General features: G+C 45.1%; 1 protein-coding gene across 1 annotated transcript in view; it reads left to right on the plus strand.

The window, feature by feature from the left end:
- NT5DC3 (5'-nucleotidase domain containing 3) overlaps positions 1-22,039 on the plus strand; it is a 71,883-nt gene extending 49,844 nt beyond the window's left edge. The window contains exons 10-14 of the mRNA XM_088467828.1: positions 1,417-1,498; positions 1,616-1,702; positions 3,752-3,892; positions 15,341-15,405; positions 15,569-22,039. Coding sequence (XP_088323954.1) covers positions 1,417-1,498; positions 1,616-1,702; positions 3,752-3,892; positions 15,341-15,405; positions 15,569-15,830 — 637 coding nt within the window. The 3' untranslated portion in view covers positions 15,831-22,039. The remainder of the gene's footprint in view (positions 1-1,416; positions 1,499-1,615; positions 1,703-3,751; positions 3,893-15,340; positions 15,406-15,568) is intronic.
- The last annotated feature ends 221 nt before the right edge of the window (positions 22,040-22,260 follow it).

The raw sequence follows: 22,260 nt of genomic DNA on the forward strand, positions 1-22,260 counted from the left end.
CCATAGTCTGTACACACCCATCGATGCACTACAGATATACCGCCCATTCAATGAAACAGGCGATATATCTGTCAGAGTGTACCCATCTTAAGTCAGATTGTATTGCTCTGCACCTTTTGGGAAACTTTTTTTTTTTTCTTACTTAGCACTTTCCATCTACATTGTATCAGTTTTTCCCATTGCCATATGCCATAATACTTTTATCCTGAACATGTTGTGTTTGGGTTTTCTTTTTTCGAGCAAGATCATTTTGAAAGTTATTGCTTAACCTATCGTGGAGAGCACCATGGAGCAGCTACATCTTGTGCACATTTTAGGTGATAATGTAATAGAATGAAAAGTTGAATTGATTGGAGATCTCATTTAATAAATTTAGTTGACCTCTCTTTTTGCCTTTTGACCGGTTGGGTATGGGATCCCGACCGTCAGGATGCCAGCGGTCAGAATTCATATAGCGGCATCCTGACAGTCAAAATCCCGACCCAATTAGGTAAGAGTCAACTCTAACCCCTAGCCCACTCCCCCTTCCCCTGAAGCCTAATGCGAACCCTCCCCTTAGTGCTTAACCCTAACCATAATACATAACATCAGGATGGCAGCGGTCGGGATTCTGACACCGGGATTCCGACTGCTGTCAGGATTCCGGCGCCAGTATTCTGAGCGCTGGCATCACGACTGCTGCGATGGTAATTACAACCCCTTTTGATCAGCACGTACTGTTACACAATACAGTAGATGCAAATAAGGCTATTTCATTTACATTTTTATTGAATTTCTCAATGGATAACTTATTTATTAATGCTAATACCCATTTAACTCCATATTACCAGCTTCACTGTCTGAGGGAGTTAACCCAATTCTCAAAACTCCTGGGGCTTCATCCAGATAGTGTAATATAAATCAAGAAAGAGGGGTAGTGTTCTAAATCTATAAAATAGGATGTGTGTGAGAATGGGGGATTCCATAAATCAGTCATGCTTTATAGTATTATTCATGTTTTTACTGTTAATAACCTTTTTATTTGGGATGCGTTCGGCATTCCGACAGTCAGGATGCTGACGCTTACATTACCGGCGCCGGAATACCGACACCGGTCATAATCCCGGTGCCAATATCCTGACCGCTGGGATGCCGAAGGTAAGTAGCAGGGTTGGGGGGAGAGTTAGGCTTAGGGGTTAGGCACTAGGGGGGAGGGTTAGGTCTAAGGGGGAGGTTCGGTTCAGGCACTAGGGGGGGAGGTGAGGGTTAGGCACCAAAGAGGCAGGGTTCGGGTAGGGGTCGGTATGTTAACCCTTCGGATCCTGGCGTCAACCATGGATATCTCTACAACCTCAACCCTTGAGGACCGTGTTTGGGAGCCTCTGGCTTATGCTAAGGAATAATTTAATTTCTGTTGTTTTTTTTCCCCTGCTTCAGACCATTCCGTAAGGTTACAGATCGAGGGATTCTACTATGGGATAAAATTAATCAACTTGAGAAAGGCACGATATACAAGCAGGTTAGTAGTCATTTGTTGCCTGTTCCTTAAATATGTAAAATCCAGCTTTCATTCATTGTTTTAAATGTTTGCTGATTTATACTGCACTAACTATACCTTTTTCCTACCATTTTATAGGGTAATTTGTTTGAATTTCTGAAGCTTACAGGCTGGCGAGGATCAAAAGTTTTATACTTTGGTGATCACATATACAGTGATTTGGCGGTAAGGCCTCTATTTACGAAGGCAGTGATTCCAAAACTTTCTTGAATCATAGCTCTCTAGAGTGTCTATTTTTTTTATGGCACCCCTAGGTCAAACGTTTCCTATTGAGATACTCAGCAAAAATGATTAATATAAGAGATTTGTGCTTATCCATAATGCTTAGGTTGTAGCTTCTGATTGGCAACTGCCAGCACTGGTCCTGTCCATTATATTGACGAGGAAAAAAACGTGAAGAGGGAATCAGTGGAAGAAGAGGGGGGAGAAGGTGCGGTGCAAGTGGATAATGGGTTGTAGGAGCAGATGGAAGAAAAGAAGGGGAACCGATGGAATTGCGGGACAATGAGAGCTATACACACAAAGTGGAAGGGAGAGACAGAGAGAGAGAGAGAGAGGCACATGTGAGGAGACTACAGAGAGACAGATACACATATATATTGAAGAAGCGAGACTAACACAATGATAGTGTTATACACACAGAAGGTGGGAGCAGAAATGCAGACCTAGGATGGGATAAACATGGTGAGAGGAATGGAATCAGGTGCAAGGGAGTAGAGGGGACCCTGCTTATATTGAGGTCTGCTAGGATTCTTTGTGTAAGAAGCTGTGTAGAAGAAAGGAGAAGGTGGGGATGCACAGGTGCACAATAAGTAGTTCAGTTTGTGCAAATAGCTGCGCACTGCCCCTCTAGGGCAGCAGGCACTGAGACGCCCATTCTACAAAGATGCCAGCCCAAATCATTCATATGGGACTCTACCAGCTTCTTACGGCAACCCTGTAATTGCGTTGCAGCATCCCGGGGTGCTATGGCACCCAGTCTGGGTACCACTGTACTAAGTTAAGTAGTATTACAAGGGATGTGGTCAGAATCCCAACCGCTGGGATCCTGGCGGTCAGAATGCCGACACCGGAATTCAGACACTTATCAGAATACTGGCGCCGGCATCCCAACCGCTGGAATTCCGAAGTTGAGTACTGGAGTTAGGGTAAGGGGTAAGGCCCTATGACGAAGGTTAGGCTGCAGGGGAACCAGGGGTGAGGGTAGGTTTAGGGTGCAGGGAGGGTTAGGTGTAGGCACTAGGGGGTAGGTTAGGTTTAGGGCCCGGGGAGGGTTGGGTTAGGAGTACTTACCGTTAGGCATCGGCAATGTAACCTTGTCAGGATGCTGGCGTCGGGATTATGACCCCCTGGATCCTGAGCGCCGGCATCCTGTACCCAACCCGTAATACAATATTGAAAATCCAGCACAAATTGATATATCAAATCCCGAACCCTGAGTGATTGTAACTGGCAGTTCACATGGAAGTAGCGATTTGTGTTAACCGGGGAAAAATGTTCATGTGTGTAGCAATGGGGTCCTGGTGAAGCTTGACTTGATATGCCCAGACCCATGCCTATAGTAAAAGGTACTAGATGGATACACTCTGTTAGAGAGTGCCTCTAAGCTTTGATTAAATTATATGCTAAATGCAGCTACAATTTTAGATACAATTATATTGTTTAGGACCAGGTTAATAAGTAAAAATGCTTTTTAAGACCTATTTAGCAGGAGCTATTGTTATACACACTGCTGAGCTTCCTAATGTTTCAAAAGGGGCAGACACTATGGTAACATTTGCAGGAAGGTCAATAGCTAGAAGGAACTATAGAGCTTTAGGAACACTGCCTGATCCAGCATATTCCTGCACTATTAACAAACCATAAACTGATGCAGTTTGTAATGAAGAATCAGAGGGACTTGCAGGATGCTTTAAGCTGTCCTTAGTAACTTGCTGTACAGAACACCCAATTAATACAATTTGTCAGTGTTTGCATTATTCGTGCAACAGACACAGAAAACCCCTAGATTTTGTACACATGATATACACATGCTGTCAGCCTAGCTTCATATGGACCCAGCTTAATAATATTGCACACACAAACTAATTTTCTGCTTTTGTTTCTGTTACATATTTTGGAGCTGAAGTAAGAAATCTGGTCATGAAAACGCTAATTTCTGCAATACACAGCTGTATAAAAACCCTTAATGTAATTTCTTTACATATTAAACAGGATTTGACTTTAAAGCATGGGTGGAGGACAGGTGCCATTATCCCAGAACTGAAATCAGAGCTTACCATTATGAATACCTCACAGTACTTTGAGACCATGGCCTGGCTTCAAGGTTTAACTGGGTTACTTGAGCGTATGCAGGTATGTAGAAGATTGTGTAGGAGGAGTGCTCTAGATCAGTGGTTCTGAAACTCTGGGGGTCATTCAGAGTCGGTCGCAATGATTAAACATGATAGTCGGCTTTAGAGGCCCTGTAATACATAAATCTAGACGTGGACACATTTGTTGGTATCCTTACAGCTCACAATGTGAAACAATGCTTCATTCCTCCTGTAAATGATGAAATGTAAAGCTATTGTCACATGTATACCTGCAAGCCTTTGGTAGGTCATAGAATAAAGCAAAGAAACTGAAGCGATAAAGTATTGTTTATTTTCCAAAGATTTTCTAAAATGGCTTTGGACAGATTTGCTGGTACTCCTTAGAAAAGATAATAATTGGATTATAGTAAAATTTCTAAATAATTGCTTACTTGAATTAGCATCACACACATCTTCAATCTACTAATCAGTCATTAAGCCTATTTAAATGGAGAAACGTAGTTCTCTGCTGTTTGGTATCATCGTGTGCACCACACTGAGCATGGACCAGAGAAGGTAAAGGAGAGTGTTGTCTGAGGAGATCAGAAAGAAAATTGTAGACAAGCATGTTAAAGATAAAGGCTATAAGACCATACGCAGCTGTGACTACAGTTTCAAATATTATTAAGAAGCTTTTAGTCATAGAACTGTAGCCAACCTCTCTGGAAGCGGGCGCAAGAGGAAAATTGACACCAGATTAAACAGAAGGATAGTGAAAATGGTAGAAAGAGCCAAGGAAAACTCCCAAAGAGATACAAGCTGAATTCCAAGGTCAGAGTACGTCCATATCTTATCGCACCATCCAACGCTTTTTGGTAAGTTATATTAGCCATGTGTTCACAAACAAAGAAAAGCACTCCATGCCTTCTGTGAAACAAGGAGGTTTCATTAAGTTTTGGGGCTTCTTTGCTGCTTCTGACACAGGATGACTTGAATGTATGCAAGGCACAATGAAATCTCAAGACTATCCAGGCATTCTGGAGCAAAAGATACTGCCCAGTGTGAAAAAGTTCTGCATCCGTTTTGACCCTGCCTCCTTACAAGCAGTTATCAACAAAGAAGCCGCGATGGAAACAATAACCACTTAGCTTCTTAATAAATTATCCAGATTTATCCAAATTTGGAGTCCTCGGCTTACTTTAAACCAGCCCCCTCCACTAATGCTGCTCCTGGAAATATTGTGGATCTCCTCGTTTAATCACTCTCTTCCCTTATAGATCTCATTTGCTTTATACCTACATAGATGGTTAGAGCTTTGTAATTTCTCCCCCTTTGATACCCCACTTTCTCTTTTGACCCCTGGCAAATTTCCCCCTCCCTTTTTTTTCCTCACCCCTTCCTTATCTACAATAGCATTTTTCTTTACATGAGCATGTTGTATTTGCCTCATTCTTAGTATTTTACATGTCTATGTCTTTTACATTTATTTATTGTTTTCTACTTCAGGGTCCATAGGGGGTCCACAGGGTTGACCTTGGGGTATAGCTGGATCTGGATCCACGGGCACCACGCAGTTAAAGCTTTGCTGCTCCCAGGATGCACTTGGGTCCGTCCTCCTCTATACCCCGCCCCGGCCACAGGCACCTCAGTTTTAGTTGGTGCCCGGCCGGAGTCGGGTCACCCTGTCGCAGTGGGGCTGCAGGAGCAGCCCCTAAGCTTTATTTTAAAAGAGAAATTTTTTATTTTTTTCTACTTTTTTTACACTGTTAGAGCGGCAGCATCAGACTGTCCTTTAGGACGTCCACGCTGCCGCTCCTTCTCCCCGCTGGCGCCGCGATGCCAGTACAGCTCTAGGGATCGCGGCGGGACCCCAGAGCCTGTACTAGCCGGGCTCTGGGGACTCCCTTGACTGCTGCCGGACGGACGGGGATCAGGTAAGCCGCGGGTCGCCGCGTGCGGCGGCCCGCGGATACTTCAATGCAGTCAGGAGCCTCCGGTCTCTGGGGACAGACCGGAGGCGCTAGCGGCGGCGGTGGGCTCCCCCTCAATTGAGGAATACCCCGCGTGTCCGCTAGACCACCAGGGTATCAGGCTGGTAGCGGGACCGGCAACCCGGGGGTTAATTGCTAGCCAGGGGAGGCAGCCTTCCCTGTCTAGCGGCTCCTCCCCTCAGCTCAGCGCGCCTTTCAACTAGGAGTCTGGCGTCGCTGAGCTGCTCTTATCTCTCGGCCACTCCTCCTCTGAGGTCTCCGGCGGCCATCTTTACTGGCACATCGCAGACTCCCAGGCGGTATCAAGTGGACCGGTCCCCCTGTGTACCTCTCCCCTGCTAAAGGACAGTGTACACAGCGCTATAGCCCTCCCAGACACTGAATCTGGGCGGTTGATTGTAGCGGAAGGTGCAGTGAGTATAACTTTTCTGCATTGTATGTGACTATTGCTAGTGCTGCCTGTCTGTGACTTATTCTCCTTTACTGTCAGCTTATACCTATCCTTTTCCTTCTCCTACGGCCCGGCAGGTGTGTGGGGGAAGGGCGTTTTTCTGAGACCCTCACTTATATAAAACACGTATTTGTGGGGTCAGTCACATACTGTTGTGTGCTACACAGTACCATATCTGGGCTGTTGTGTCGCATACTGGTGAGTGCGCGGGTGTTAAAACCGTAATTCCTCTGGTGATACCTGTTTCTTGTGATTTACGGTATCATGTCTGATGAGGAGACTGAGCGCTCTGTGGCTCCTGTGCTATTTTCCTGCAGACGCTGTGCTGCTGGAGTTGATGGGGAGGACTTATCTCAGGATGGTCTGTGCGGGCGGTGCCAGCTGGTACCGGGCCCCTCCAACCCCCCTGTATCACAGGACCCTCCTTGGGCGATGTTTTCACAGGTGCTGGCGTCTATTGCGGACCGGTTATCGGTCCCATCAGCGGTCCCTTCTAGGGCGTTACCGCAGCCCACCATCCCCCATTCCCAGAGGGTTCCACAAATGTTGCGGTCTTCCCCCGGGGCCCAGACTGTGGGTCCTTACTCGGGACTGCCTGTGTATGTGCAGTCTTCCCCAGGGACGTGTCAGTCTGTAGTGCCTTTGCAGAGTTTTGCTCCGACGGCTCCTCCGCCTTGGGTGGATGTTCTATCCAGCTCCGTACAGAGTCTGGCGGCCTCATCCTCGGCGTTTCAGTCCATGTTGCAAGGTGATGTGCCACCAAGGGTGTCTAAACGTCCGGTTGTGAGTTCACTAGCTGCGCAGTTGTCGGACTCGGAAGTGTCCTCAGATGATGGAGAAATCCATGAGGACTCTGACTCTGATGTCATGGGGCAGGAGGTGGAAGCTAAGTCCTCCATTAATGTTCCAGCCTTAGTTAGGGCGGTGCGGGCTATCCTACATGTTGAGGATGATGCGCCGGCTCCTAGGTCGAAGTTTCCTACCTTTAAAAAGGCCAAGGTGACCTCAACTGTGTTCCCCCTGTCTGATCAATTATCGGATCATATGGCGGCGGCCTGGCAATTACCTAGTAAGAGGTTCCATCCACAGAAGAGGTTGGCGGCGAACTATCCTTTTCCTGAAGCTCATTGCAGGAAATGGGAAACTCCGCCGGCGGTGGATTCCCACGTTACCCGCTTGATCAAAAGCGCGACGTTGCCATTGCCGTCTATCTCCTCTTTGAAGGATCCCACGGACAGGAAGGTGGAGACTTGTTTAAAGTCCATTTATTCTCTTTCCGGGGCGGTGGCTCGCCCGTTCATGGCTATCTCCTGGGTGGCTAAAGCCATTGAGGCATGGGCCAATGCCTTGGAGGATACCTTTCCTGATGAGGCTCCGGATATCCAGAGAGCGTTAGTGGGACAGATGCGGGATGCAGCTTCCTATATTGGGGAAGCGTCTTTGGATGCCAGCCTGCTCACTTCTCGGGTGTCGGCTGCAGCGGTATCTGCTCGGCGCTCCCTGTGGCTGAGGTCCTGGAGGGCTGATGCAGATTCAAAAAAGGGTCTGGAGGCCTTGCCTTTTAATGGTGATTTACTATTTGGTCCGGATTTGGACAGAATAGTGGATACTTTGGCTAAGTCCAAGTCAGCTTTTCTCCCTTCGGCCTCTGCGCCGGCTAAAGTGAGGAGCTCTGCCTTTCGGTCCTTTCGGGTTCAGGGTAAGGCCAAGGGCCAGTCCTTCCCGAGACATTCGGCGACCAAGGCCGCACCCAAGCCCAAGAAGCAGGCATGGAGTGCTCGGCGCCCTTCTTCCAAGCAGGAGGATAAGCCTGCTGCCTGATGGGACGGGCCTCTCTCTGGGGGACCCCAGAGTGGGAGGCCGACTTCTCCAATTCGCCCAGTGTTGGCACAATACCACCACGGATGCCTGGGTTCGAGAAGTAGTCTCTCAGGGGTACGCCCTGTCTTTTCGGTTCAGGCCGCCCCACCAGTTTTTCTGTACGAGTCCTTCTCTGGACAAGACCAAAGCGGGTCAGATTCAGGTAGCTATAGAATCCTTGCTACAAGCAGGGGTCATTGTTCCCGTTCCGCAGTCTCAGCGCGGGACGGGGTACTATTCTACTCTGTTTCTGGTACAGAAACCCAATGGTTCTCATCGCCCTATCCTGAATTTGAAGTCTCTGAACAGATACCTCAGAGTTCCCAGGTTCAGGATGGAAACGTTACGTTCCATCATTCTGGCGATGGAACCCGGGGATTATATGGTCTCCCTCGATATCCAGGACGCCTATCTCCATGTGCCCATAGCACCGGCACATCAGCGGTATCTGAGGTTTGCTATCCTGAACCATCACTACCAATTTCGGGCATTGCCTTTTGGCCTTTCCACGGCTCCGAGGGTGTTCACCAAGGTGATGGCGGTTATGGCTGCCCACCTTCGGGGTCAGGGTCTACGTCTGTTGCCGTACCTGGACGATCTTCTGCTGCTGGCGAGCTCCCCGGAGGTGCTTCTTCGACATCTCCACCTGACCATTGCTTGTCTTCAAGCACACGGGTGGTTGATAAACTGGAAGAAGTCCTCCCTGATTCCATCACAGCGGATGGTTCATTTGGGAGCCCTGCTGGATTCTCGTCAGCAGCGGATTTTCCTGACTCCAGAGAAGGTCTCCTCCCTGCAGCTGCGGATACACAGTTGCCTGAGCAGTTGCCGCCTGTCGGTCCATTCAGCTATGAGAGTTCTGGGGTCCATGGTGTCGACATTCGACATGGTGGAATTTGCCCAGTTCCATTCCCGGCCCCTGCAGGGGCTGATTCTATCGGAATGGAACGGGTTACCTCACCGGATCCGCTCTCAGATGCTGGTGTTGTCCGCGGAGGTTCGGCAGTCTTTGGCTTGGTGGCTTCAGACGGTGCATCTGGTCGAGGGGCGCCCCTTTTGGATCCCGGACTGGGTCCTGCTCACGACGGATGCCAGTCTTCGGGGTTGGGGGGCAGTGACCGGCTCATTATCGCTTCAGGGTCGTTGGTCCGCGGAAGAAGCACTTCTCCCCATCAACATACTGGAACTGCGGGCTGTGTACAGGGCCCTGCAGTCGTCCGGCCCCGCTCTTCACGGAAGGGCGGTTCAGGTGCAGTCCGACAACGCCACCACGGTGGCGTACATCAACCACCAAGGGGGAACTCGCAGTCGGGCAGCAATGTCGGAGGTGTCTCGCATTCTTGCTTGGGCGGAGTGTCACGTTCCAGCGATCTCGGCAGTCTTCATTCCCGGAGTCCTCAATTGGGAGGCGGACTTCCTCAGCCGTCACGATGTGCATCCCGGGGAATGGTCGCTTCACCCAGAGGTGTTTCAGCTACTCGTGGACAGGTGGGGGCTGCCGGAGCTGGACTTGATGGCCTCCCGTCACAATCACAAGTTGCCCGTTTACGGGTCAAGGACAAGAGACGCAGGCGCCTGTCTGGTAGACGCTCTGTCGGTGAAATGGACGTTTCACCTGGCGTATCTGTTTCCTCCGATATCCTTACTTCCTCGGGTTCTGCGGAAATTCAAGCAGGACGGCGGCACGCTCGTGCTGGTGGCTCCGGCGTGGCCCAGACGTCCTAGGTACTCCGATCTGAGGTGCCTCTCCATCGACGCTCCGTACTTTCTTCCTCAGCGTCGGGACCTGTTGTCTCAGGGGCCCTGCCTTTACCCGGATCTGGGTCGGCTGTCTTTGACGGCGTGGCTCTTGAGACAGCCGTCTTGAGGTCTAGGGGTTTCTCCAGTTCAGTGATTGGTACCATGCTTAGGGCACGCAAGCCTGCCTCCGCGCGGATTTACCACAGGGTGTGGCGCACTTATTTTCAGTGGTGTGAATCCAGAAACTATGATCCGCAGGTGTTCCGGGTTTCCAGAATCTTGGAATTTCTTCAATCGGGTTTGGACCTCGGCTTACGCCTGGCCTCTCTGAAGGTTCATGTGTCTGCTTTGTCCGTGTGGTTTCAGCGACGGATTGCTACACTGCCAGATGTTTACACCTTTTTCCAAGGTGTTCTCAGGATCCAGCCTCCCTTCGTGCCTCCGGTGGCTCCGTGGGACTTGACGGTGGTACTGAGGGTCTTGCAGGGTCCTCCTTTTGAGCCGCTTGAGTCGGTGGAGCTCAAGTGGCTGACGTTTAAGACCATTTTTCTCCTGGCAATTGCTTCGGCCAGGAGGGTTTCAGAATTGGGGGCGCTTTCCTGTCGCCCTCCTTTTCTGATTTTTCACCAGGACAGGGCAGTGCTCCGCACGCGTCCTGAGTTTTTGCCCAAAGTGGTTTCAAAGTTCCACATTAATCAGGAACTTGTTGTGCCAGCTTTTCAGTCACCTGATCTTTCTGCTGGTGAGGCTTCCTTGGATGTGGTCCGGGCACTTAGAATCTATGTGGACCGGACTGCTTCGGTTAGGAAGTCGGATTCTTTGTTTGTCCTTTTCGGTTTTCACAAGAGGGGTTGGCCTGCCAACAAGCAAACGTTAGCCCGTTGGCTTCGTTCAGTTATTTGTGAGGCTTATGCGCAGGAGGGTTTACCTGTGCCAGCCTCTGTTAAGGCTCATTCCACTCGTTCTGTGGGTCCCTCTTGGGCTGCTAGACGTGGCGCCTCCGCTGTTCAGCTGTGTAAGGCGGCTACTTGGTCTTCATTTCAGACGATTTTGAGGTTTTATGCGTTTGACACCTTCGCCTCTCAGGATGCATCCTTTGGGCGCCGGGTACTCCTTTCAGCACAGGAGCGTCCCCGCCCTTAGTTGAACTGCTTTGGGACATCCCCAAGGTCAACCCTGTGGACCCCCTATGGACCCTGAAGTAGAAAACAAGAGATATGGTAAGAACTTACCTTTGTTATCTCTGTTTCTACGAAGTCCATAGGGTCCACAGGGCGCCCGCCCTGACGCACCTGGCTTCAAATGGGCTGTGTGGCTGGTCACCGGTTTTCCGTCTCCCATTTCTGTGAGTATGGTTTCTTGTGTGTTCCAGTCTTCCTTCTCTCTGTTTAGTCTCCTCCTCCGGCCTTAGCTGCTTACCAACTGAGGTGCCTGTGGCCGGGGCGGGGTATAGAGGAGGACGGACCCAAGTGCATCCTGGGAGCAGCAAAGCTTTAACTGCGTGGTGCCCGTGGATCCAGATCCACCTATACCCCAAGGTCAACCCTGTGGACCCTATGGACTTCGTAGAAACAGAGATAACAAAGGTAAGTTCTTACCATATCTCTTGTTATCTGTATGTCTCTGTAATGCTAAATTGAAAATGAAAATAAAAGAAAATAAAAGAAATTAAAAAAAAGCTTTATATCACTTGCCGGTCATGGGTCCTCCAATAGGATAATGGCCAAAACACACAGCTAAAAGCACCCAAGAATGGATATGTTCAAATTATTGGACTATGCTGAGGTGGCCTCCCTTCTATGAGCTCGGAATCCTATCGAGCATCTATGGAAAGAGCTGTAACATGTAGTCTGAAGACTTCTTCTGAAGAAACGGCCTCCTATTGGCTGAGAAATGCATCAAGCCACGCCCCCATGGACGTTTGCGAAACAGGACTCCTCACTCCACTTTGCTCAACACGTGGGTCTCCAGTCTGTACGCAGACATAGCTTGTTTGTGTCTGGCTCCCCCAGCTATGTGAAAGGCTCCTTATCACAACAGGGAGTAGTACATATGCAGCAGGAATAAAGCACAACCTCTTCCCTGTCATACTATTACGTTGTGATTGGAGCAGTTACTAGCTGCTACATGTGAGATGTAGATGCTGCAGACTGTCTCCCCCAGGTTTTTCACTAGCCGTGAAGCAAAGTCTGTTGCACACTAGTGTGAGAAACCAAGGAGTGCCCTTGTAGGAGAAGGATAGGCATAGCCGGTCTACAAATCTGGAGTGGGTTAGGAGCTTATTAGCTCCTAATTTCTGTTATATATCTCTGGATGAATTATTATGTTGTCATAATACTGTCTTATTAGCACTAACATTGGGACTAACTTTCGCTTAAATCTGATTTCAGCTGATAATATTCTGCACATTATAAGAACTATGCTTGTTCAGATGGAATTTTGCTTTACTAAGGAGAAACCATAAAATTTGGGCTTATTTACTTAGAGTCACTACAATAATTGCAGTTAAGCAAAGGCTGGGTACACATTGGATGGTCAATCAACCCATCTGACGTGCAGCACATCAGATGGGATAACCCCGCTGCTGAAGCACGTGATCTTCCAATTGAGTGTACACGCTATGCGATGTGAGCGATATGTCGTTCCAATTTCACTGAACATGACATTTCGCTAACATCGCATAGTGTGTCCACTCAATCACGAGTCATCAGTGGGGTCGTCTCATCCGATGTGCTGCACGTCAGATGGGTCACCATGCTAATAACGGCATGCAGGTGAATGCGGGATGGAAGGGTATATTATGCTGTTGTACACTGGATCATGCAGTGTGTACTGCAGCCCTTTATATGCTTGTGTCAAGTTGGCTGGGTGCACATCGTTCTGATGGTCCCTTTTATATTGTTGTAGATAGACATATTAATGTTGCTGGATTTGTGATTCATGTTTCATTTATACCGGTTTTATATTAACACTGTTCACCGCAAGTCGTGGCGTATTTTATTTCTGTATATTTATTCTTTGATTTTATTATTGCAACTGTGATTTTTCTTTTATGTACCATTAAATTAGGTATTGCACTGCAAGAGAACGACCTGACATGGTTTTTTCTTAGCTTAGGTGAAGGTTTGGATAGTCAATGCCTCCTCTCTTCAAGCAGCCAAATATCTATTAATAATTTTCATTCAGGAGTGATCAGCTTGTTATCTTTATGTAGTCTGTACTGAGAAGCCACCCATGAAAGCTGAGACAACTGGAGCAATTTGCTCAGGAAGAGTGGGCCAAACAGGATCCAGTCAAAATCCTGACAGTCAGAATACCGACAATTAGAATGCCGGCGCCGGAATCGCAACACCTGTCAGAATTCCGGCGCCGCCATCCCGACTGGAAGTACTGGGGTTAGGGGGAGGGTTAGGGTTAGGCACTAAGGGGGGAGAGTTAGGTTTAGTGTGCGGGGAAGGGGAGGTTAGATTTAGGCACTAGGGAAGGATGGTTAGGGAGAGGGTTAGGATACCGATCGAGATGCTGGCGCTTGGATCCCAAGCTCGGGCATTCCATACCCAACCCGGCCAACTACCTGTTGTTAGCTGCAGTAGATTGCAGTAAAGTTTGCGCAGCAAAATATTAGGTTAAGGGTCGCATCATTTTTGTCCATGTCATTCTCATTTGTTTCATTTAAAATATTCTGTTCAATCAAAAATCAAAGCAAAATCTATTTTTTATTAAATATGGAATAACCAACGTTGACTGCTTTTGTCAGTTTCAAGTTTTTGAGAAAAATATGGGTGCTACATTTTTTTTTTTTTTATTGTTTGTGGAAGGGTACCAACAAGTTTGACCAGGTCTGTAGAGTTTTCTACCTCTGCTTCCTCTCACCATTGTCAGTAACTGATACCGTAGCCGGGCTTCTTACTGAGCCAAACTCTGTTGTACACATTCAGAAGATAATTGCAGCTATCACCACCAGGACTAGAGCTATATTTATACAGATTTTCCTATTTGGTTTGGTCACAAGTGCAGAAATTTACCCTACATGTTTTTCAAGTTTTGTTTCTGCTCTCCAATGACTTCTATTGTCAATCAGTTTGCCACCAGGTAGACTAATGGGGCTAAGGTAGATGAGGTATTAAATAGAGATGTGACTTATATTATATTTTAAAAGTTTAAATTTCAACCACATAAAATAACCATACACACAGCACACATGGGCAACTTCTACAAAATGCTCGTCCCAAACAATCCGCTGAGTGGAATAAACAAGTCTTTATTAGATGGTACAAGTGATGGGGAAACCCCTATTAAAAGGTAAATCATGTTCTTCCCTAGTTTGTTTTTTTATATGCAAGTTTACATTGATGTTTTTGATTTGAGAGATAAAACTTGTAGGAATGACCTTCATGCCCATCATAAACCAAAATAATCAATTCTTATTTATTATACTATTTTGTTTCAAATGTTGTAGACTCCAATACTGCGTATAATTATCAGGTCTATCAAATAAATATGTTCGGGTTCTGCCTGTATAATAAATACGAAGTAATACAAGTGAGACTGACACCATTTTCTTGGTGACAATATTAGTTTTCCTAACTCATATCTGTTAATGATTGCCTTTCTGTACTGTGCTATGACTGTTCCATGCAGTATATACTCTTTACCTTTACAAAGAGGGCAGCACATATACGTCGCTCTGCAGATACTACATTAATTGATGTATAGTAATTGTATCTGCATATACCCGTTATACATTTACTGCTCTAAAATGATTGGTGCCTGAAAACAGCTCACCTTTACTACTAAAGCAATGGATGTTTAGGGCCTGATTCAGTGTCAGACTTATCTGCAGAAACGGATTCATCTTGCAATTTTCTGCCGACTACGCATGCATCTAAAACAGAAAGCGGAGCCTCTGCGTGCTTCACATGATGCGTCCGCAGTCGCAAGTAGCTCCATCTGTGAAGCATCTCGAGCAGGCATAGAATAATGTGAAATAGGCTTTTAATGGGTGGCACCTGGGCAGCAACTATTCGGATGCATAGAATAGCTGTGTCTTGTCGGTGTGTGTAGCCCGACTTCCATGCTTGTACCAGATGTGAGGATGTAGCTGGGACATCCATTTCTGACCGTTCTTTTGCAGTAAGCATGGGTGCAAGTCCTGATACTAATGACGACAGCTACTGCAGGCAGAAAAATAGCCTAGGGTACATGCAGATGCACGAATATTCACCTAGACGGGCGGATAGCTGCTTTAGCAAATCCTAGTGAATGGGCTGGACGTAAAATCGCTCGGAATCGGGCCTTTAAAGAGCAATATAAGATTGAGCGCACTTCGGGCCTTTAAAGAGCAATATAAGATTGAGCGCACTTATTATTAACGTTATAGGCGTGTAAATGTGTGTGCACTTGAAAGTTGTATGGAACTCGCATGTAGTCCCTGAGTACAGGGTTCACGTTTCTTTGTCTTTGCTAGGTTTATAGAGATGCTGAATCACAGATGATCTTACGAGACTGGATAAATGAAAGACAAGAACTGAGGTCAGCATTTCTGCATTTTGTGATCTTGTATAACAGACCTTTGTCTTAGTGTCTTCGGAGGTTACCATGATTATTTTTATTTATTTAAACTGTATGGTCTAGTTGTTCTATGTTCTAAATGTTATATCTATTACTGCTGACTAATATTCTCTCTCTACCTTAGGGAAATGGCAAGAAAAATCTTTAATCCTCGGTTTGGAAGTATTTTTAGGACTGATCATAATCCAACCTATTTCCTGAGGCGACTGTCTCGTTTTGCTGATGTTTACATGGAATCCTTAAGCTGCTTACTAAACTATGATCTGCATCACACTTTTTTCCCAAAGAGGACTCCACTACAGCATGAAGTTCCAATGTGGTCTGAGCAGCAGTACCCTGGTACATTCGGTATCCCCTTCTTACAGCAAATTGCCCAGCTGAAGTGATTCCTGTTTGTTTGCTGCTCGCAGGTTCTGCGCCATTGTGGCTTAGGTGGATTGAAGATTGCTTTTATTATTTATTGTATGTGGCTATATGTGTGCACTTCATAAAGCCGAGTGTTGCAGAATACCACATATTTACATTTTCATGGTCTGTATGTGAGGCTCCTCAGAGTGTCAATGTTATGTGATTATTACTTCATGAAGCAGCTATTTTTGGGAATGTAGACCTAATTCATGCAGTATGGAAGTCCATTGGTTATAACATTATACAAGTAACATTTCTTATTTTATGTGGTTAGCTGTGACATTTTATTTGAAGATTAATAGTGGGCACATGGCCATTTTACTAACTAAAGCATGTTTAGTTTCGGAGATTTAGATCTTTCAACTCTAAATGACAGTGCCCTATGTGTGTAAGCTTCCACCATCTTTACCTGAAGCAATCTGCCAGATTGTGTTTTGTTGTATGAGAGCTTTTACCACGGACTGACCAAACCCATTCTAGGTATTGTCTGCTATGACTTGTCTAGTCTGGTGCTGCGTTCACCACACACATCCAGCCCAGATAGTGCAGAAAAAAGGAACTAGGTGGAACACATTAGATGGGTACACATTAGACGATATTTCGCCGCAACGGATTGGGCCGACATATTGTCTAAATCGCCCAATGTGTACACACTTATGTCGGGCCATGCACGCTCCCGTTTGGTCGTCAGTCGCATTGTAAGGACGGCCCTACAGGCAGTTCAATCTCACAATGCGACTGACCACCCCATGCAGCAGAATCCAGCATGTCGTGCACCAGATGGTGTAATGTGTACCAGCCACCCGATATGTCGGACCGTTACCCGTGCAGTTATCAGTCACATCACTGGGTACACACATCGTTTAGTGTATACCCAGCATGACAGCTACTTTCCACTTTTATTAGCCAATAGCAGCACTCTAGCAGTTGGGTTGAAGCAATGGAAAGGACTTTTGAAGGCTACGAACAAAGGGCCTGATTATAATGCCACTGCTGCTGCGAATGTGTACTCTGCAAAAATATGCAAATGTCGCAGCCACCGATAGATGTATTGAGACACCCACCTGCGGCTTAGCAAGTCCAAGCATCTGCGTACAAAGATGCAGCATCGGTAGCAGATCACTCAGTGTTTGCAGTTCTGAGTAACTCTATGATCGCGCAGAATGGCCATCTGAACTGAGACGCCAGAGCCATGTTTTGTGCTTGGGGGATTGCAGACAGCAACACGCCCCAAAAATGGTTGCTATACGCCTGCATTTCTGTCAGCACACCCCGTAACTTCCCCCAAAAGGCCCTTACCTGTCAGTCACTCTGCAAGTAAAGAGTCGCTGCTTGAGACTATGGTAATGAACTTTTTCACATGCACAGTGTGACTCGGGCGCAAGCGCAGATTGTAGATGATCGCTTAACTGCGAAAACATTGGCATAGCGTACAACTCTGACTCAGGCCTAATGCTCGATAATATTCTGTACACGTTTTTTACATTTCTCCCTTGTTTTATAAAAAGGAGATCACCATTTTTAACACGGGTCATTGATCTCTAACGTTGGCTCTCATTTAGAGTTGCACATCAGGATGTGCCTGCTTATTTGCACTTTTATGTCTGTATTTTGTGTTGTACATATACTGGGGTAAACATATGCACTCATCTTACACCTGGCATAAAGGTTTATCTAAAGATACATACAACCCAAATTAGAATGCATTCACAAGAGGTATGGATAATTGCCTGCACACCCGTACTGTGTTACAAATGAATGTCCCTAATCTGCTCTTCAGAGAATTAGAGGCTGTAAGTGCAACTCAAAATATGACGCAAGCTGAGTGCAGCTAAGTTTGTGCACAGCATAAAGTAACAGTGCCTAAATGTAATTACATGCAGCTCTAAATGAGACCTAATGTGTTTGCTCTGAACGTGTGTGTTTTTAGCATGGATTGTGTTTGTTTCATTATTGCTCCTTTCTTCCCCACAGCTTGCACACAAGGAGGTTGATGCAGGGTTGAAATTATGCCTATTTAGTATTCATTATCATTTATGAATTTGCACTCCACATGCTCCATAAACAGGAGCATGCATCTATGGGTGTTGTAGAGTCGTATGCACTTTTATCTGCACTTGTGACTGATGAGACTGAACTGGGTTGGAACGGGGCATTCTCATGTAGCTGCAGTTCAGTGAGGATGCGTTGTGCAAAAACGGGCTATGCAGATCTGGGAGTAAGTACACAATGATGATTGGTAGCAGCCCCAGTGCACCTGATGATGCAATTCGATACACCTCCAGATGCGACTTCAACTGGGCACTTCATTCTTTCACTCACACTTCTTATAGCAGTATATGCCCAATTTACTCCCAAGTCTGCATCTGGCACAATGAGTTTGGTACGATTGTGATATAAAGCAATTTGAAAGTTTTGCACATTTATTTGAATGTAAACCATCGGGGTGCTTGTGATACGCTGTTTTGCTTCCATTTGTCTCTACTATTGATTATTCAGTGTCAGTTAGTATAAGAACGAGCTTCCTTTTAGGAATGTATTGGTGGTTTTATGCATATCCCATCTACTTAATTGTCTGTATCACTATTTCAGTATGAACTCATGTTGAACAAGTTATTGTAAATAATGTGGTTCATTATCTATAAAAGCTGAATGTTTCACCTTTATTTCAGTGGTAAGACACATTGGCATGTGCTTCTATGCACAGATGTTAGACGAGCAGACTGTCACTATGTGTGTAAGCTTTCTAATCTGCCTTGTGTGATGTATCATGGCAGACAAGGAAAACACAATGTCATTTCTTGCTTTTTAAGGATCACAATCTTCCGTTTCTGTCACTAAATAGTTTTCGGATTATAAATATAAATATTGGCACTTGTTTAAATATTCCAGTCATAAAACAATGCATTTATCTGTGAAGAGAAAGGATTATGGTTCTCTTTTAAGGGCGTATTTATCACCAACGTAATATTCCGTCCCAACTTGTAGTGGAAATTACCGCATGCATTTATTAAAGTTGCAGCGCTGGGACAGAGCTTCCAAAAAAAATCCCTGTCCTCGTGAAGGGTGACAGCAAAGTGATAGAAACCGCTAACATTTTGCATCTGGGCTTAGACATGACGAGCCTCAACAGCCAGTGGGGGCCACCGGAAAGGTATCCGAAGGACCCCTCACCAAAAAAATGTGATGTGGTAGCCCATAGGCTGCTAAGTTTTACCTCCATCTGTAGGCTGGGGCCAAGCGCCAGAATAATTTGCATTGCGCTGCTAGCTACATTTGACAATTCAGCAGCTCCCATAGAAACTATGGGGGCTGAATTTTGCGGTCAGAAATGGAGGGACCTGGCAGATTTTGGAGATATCTGCTGCGATCCCTCCTTGTTATATCTTGGGGATACTTAGCTGTTTTTAGGGAATCCCCTCAAAAAGTGTTTTGGGGGTCTGCTGCTAAATAATTTTTTATAAATATAAATATGCCCTTAATTAACAAGTGTGTGATTGTGTCTGAGATATACCAAGAATGGAAATTAGTTCTAAGAGATCCAACATTTTTATAGAATAAATCATGTCCACTATTTTGAAGAATTGCTACAAATGTCACCTCTCTAGTGCCGGTGATAGCCTGTTCTCCAGGGCTGAAGTCATGTAAGGTAATACAGTGCTCCGTTATATTTGTCCATAAAGCTAACTGGGCAGTTCCCTTAGATTGTTAAATTACCTTTTATTGAACAATTGCACTGAGCATTGTATTTATTCACTCAAACGTCTCTTCTGTGTGAGCTGCAGAAGCGTCTGTCAGTGGTGGCTGTAGGCATGAGTTTCTCTGGAAATCTAGGGATTCTGCCAGCCTGGAATAGTAATATATGACTTAGTATGTGCAAGGTTGCAATAAAGGGCCTAATTCAGAGATTACGTAACCACAATGTTTATGCCCATCTTGATGTTTTTAGATCTGCGCAGAAGACGCACTGCTAAGTCACACAGAGGGCCCCAACTGCCGCAACATTATTGACATGCTGACGTTTGGGGGTGGCGACAGGAAGCGTCCCAGAAAACGTGGGCGTGTTGGCCCCGCTTCCTGAGCAAGCTGAAGCCGGTGGCTGCGTCCTCGGATGCGACTTCACTGGCCCCGGAAGCGTGATTTCACTGCACATCCTGAGTAACCGGAGGGTTATACAGATGTCCAATGGTTACACAGATGATGAGATGGGATCAGAGAAGCCAGCATCTTCTTGCACAAGACGCCTGCTTGTGGCATTTGCATATTGCGACACAGCAGCTATGTTAATAGTGTCCATCTCTGAATCAGCCCGGGAGTGCAGTAAAAGAACGACGCACTAGCACAATTAGATCTTTCTCCTTATTATTTCTGAGCTTTTCCTGAATTCTCTTAGAGTATTGCTGCCATATTTCAAATGTCATGTCTTATTTCTGTTTATAAATGTATTGAGTAACATTCACCCATTCTTAACATTATATCCCTAGGATGAGAAAGCAGATTCCTCCAAAGCTGGTGTACAGTCTAGTCTTTTTGTTTGCTTAGTGAAAAAGCTCTCTGGTGATTTGCATTGGGGAATAACTTAGAATTAGCCCCATAACTAAAATTGGTGCCAAACGTTAATAGAAGAAATCCTTGCTGTAGAGACAGGGGCATTACAATAGTATTACCCTTACCCGCTTATAGGGGCATATGTATCAAAGCTTGATGTGAGATAAAATTGTGAAATCTATATCACCAACCAATCAGCTCCAAACTATCATTTCTTAAACACAGCCTGCAAAATGTAAGTTAGAAGCTGATTGGTTGGTGATATATATCTCACAGTTTTACCTCACATTAAGCTTTGATACATATGCCCCATAATCCAGAGCAAATATTGTGCTTTTGGGAAAGATGTAATAAATGCATGGAAAAAAATTGAAAACATCAATTTTTGTATCATTTACTAGGATATACATCACAATATTTATGTTACTTACGAACACTAAGAGATTGTAACCTGTACATGATGTGTAGCGCACCAGTTATATTTAATATTTCATCTATTAACCATTTTGTTGTGGTTTCAAATAATATGATATTTCAGTAATGCAATGATTTAGATATATTTTCATTTAATTGGAATACTACATTACATGTTTTTTTCTATAGTTCATTGGAAAATGTTAGTGGATAAATAAACATATGGCTGCAGACAAACTGTAGACAACAAAAAGTGTATATATAAAACACACACCCACACAACTGCCATATAACCACTTCTTAATTCTATAGAACTTTTTCATTCATTTTCCTAAGCTACAACTTGGTTTAGACCCATTGATGGCTTATTCTAATCATGAGTGACGTGATCATTTTGTGTTTCAAGCTGACTTTACATCGGGCAAAGTGCTCCTAGAAATGTGTTCCTCCTATGAACTGTAACTAAAGATGCACAATGCATCCCATTAAAGTATAGCACAAGGCATTTTAGCTGTTGCAAAGTGCAAGTCGTTTGTAATTACAAATGTGTACACTACCACATAGTAAAGAACAGTCCTGAGAATGCATTCTCTCCACTCCTTAACTCTTGTTCCACAAGCTGAGGCACATTAGTGCACCTACTTTATAGTTCACAAGTTTTGTGCTTGCACTGACCACTTCTTTTTAGGTGGTGCAACCATCTGCCACTCCATGAGTGCAGCCATCTTGCTCTGCAAACTAGTACACTTTGGTGCACCAGTATTCACCAAAGAGGACGTTGTGCTTTGCCATTTGGGGCTCTAGTATTTTTTTTTTACACTATGGACGTTCATATACTGGTACCTGTATAGTTGTAGCTATTGGTTCTTGGTGTATAAGATGCAAGTTGTGCAATTCACTTTGAATACATACATTTTTGTGTTTAGTTACTAGATTTATTTCATTGAAAAGTACAATAATGTTGCCTTATTGCACATTTTTATATTGAGTATTAATCAAAGTTTGCTATGTTAGTGTGTTTATAAATGACACTTGCTGTTGTCAATTTAAACAGTTTTATTTCTGTTTGACATGTGCAACCAAGATTTATGCCTGGTTTTTATTTTTGTCAGTCATATACATAACGTGATAAACTAGAAAGACAAAATAATGAATGTATTACAGACTTTGTGTAGTAATTCTTTTGTGTTTAATAAACACTGTACAGAATGATTTTAAACTTGAATACTTTGTGCTGAATTCCTTATTGTGCTTTATTAAGAAGATTTATTTCACCTGGTGTTTGCCAAATACTTTGAAACTTGCATATATTTATTATATGAACTAGCAAAAGAGAAAGAAAAAAGGACTCTTTGTGGGGGCACACGATTGGTGTGGAGATAATTGGTCACATGCCAAAAAGCTAAAACTTAACTTTTATTGTATAATATTAAAAGAGGTAATCAG

Source organism: Taudactylus pleione, unplaced genomic scaffold, assembly GCF_031769625.1.
Source record: "Taudactylus pleione unplaced genomic scaffold, aTauple2 ptg000077l, whole genome shotgun sequence".
Lineage (NCBI taxonomy): Eukaryota > Metazoa > Chordata > Amphibia > Anura > Myobatrachidae > Taudactylus > Taudactylus pleione.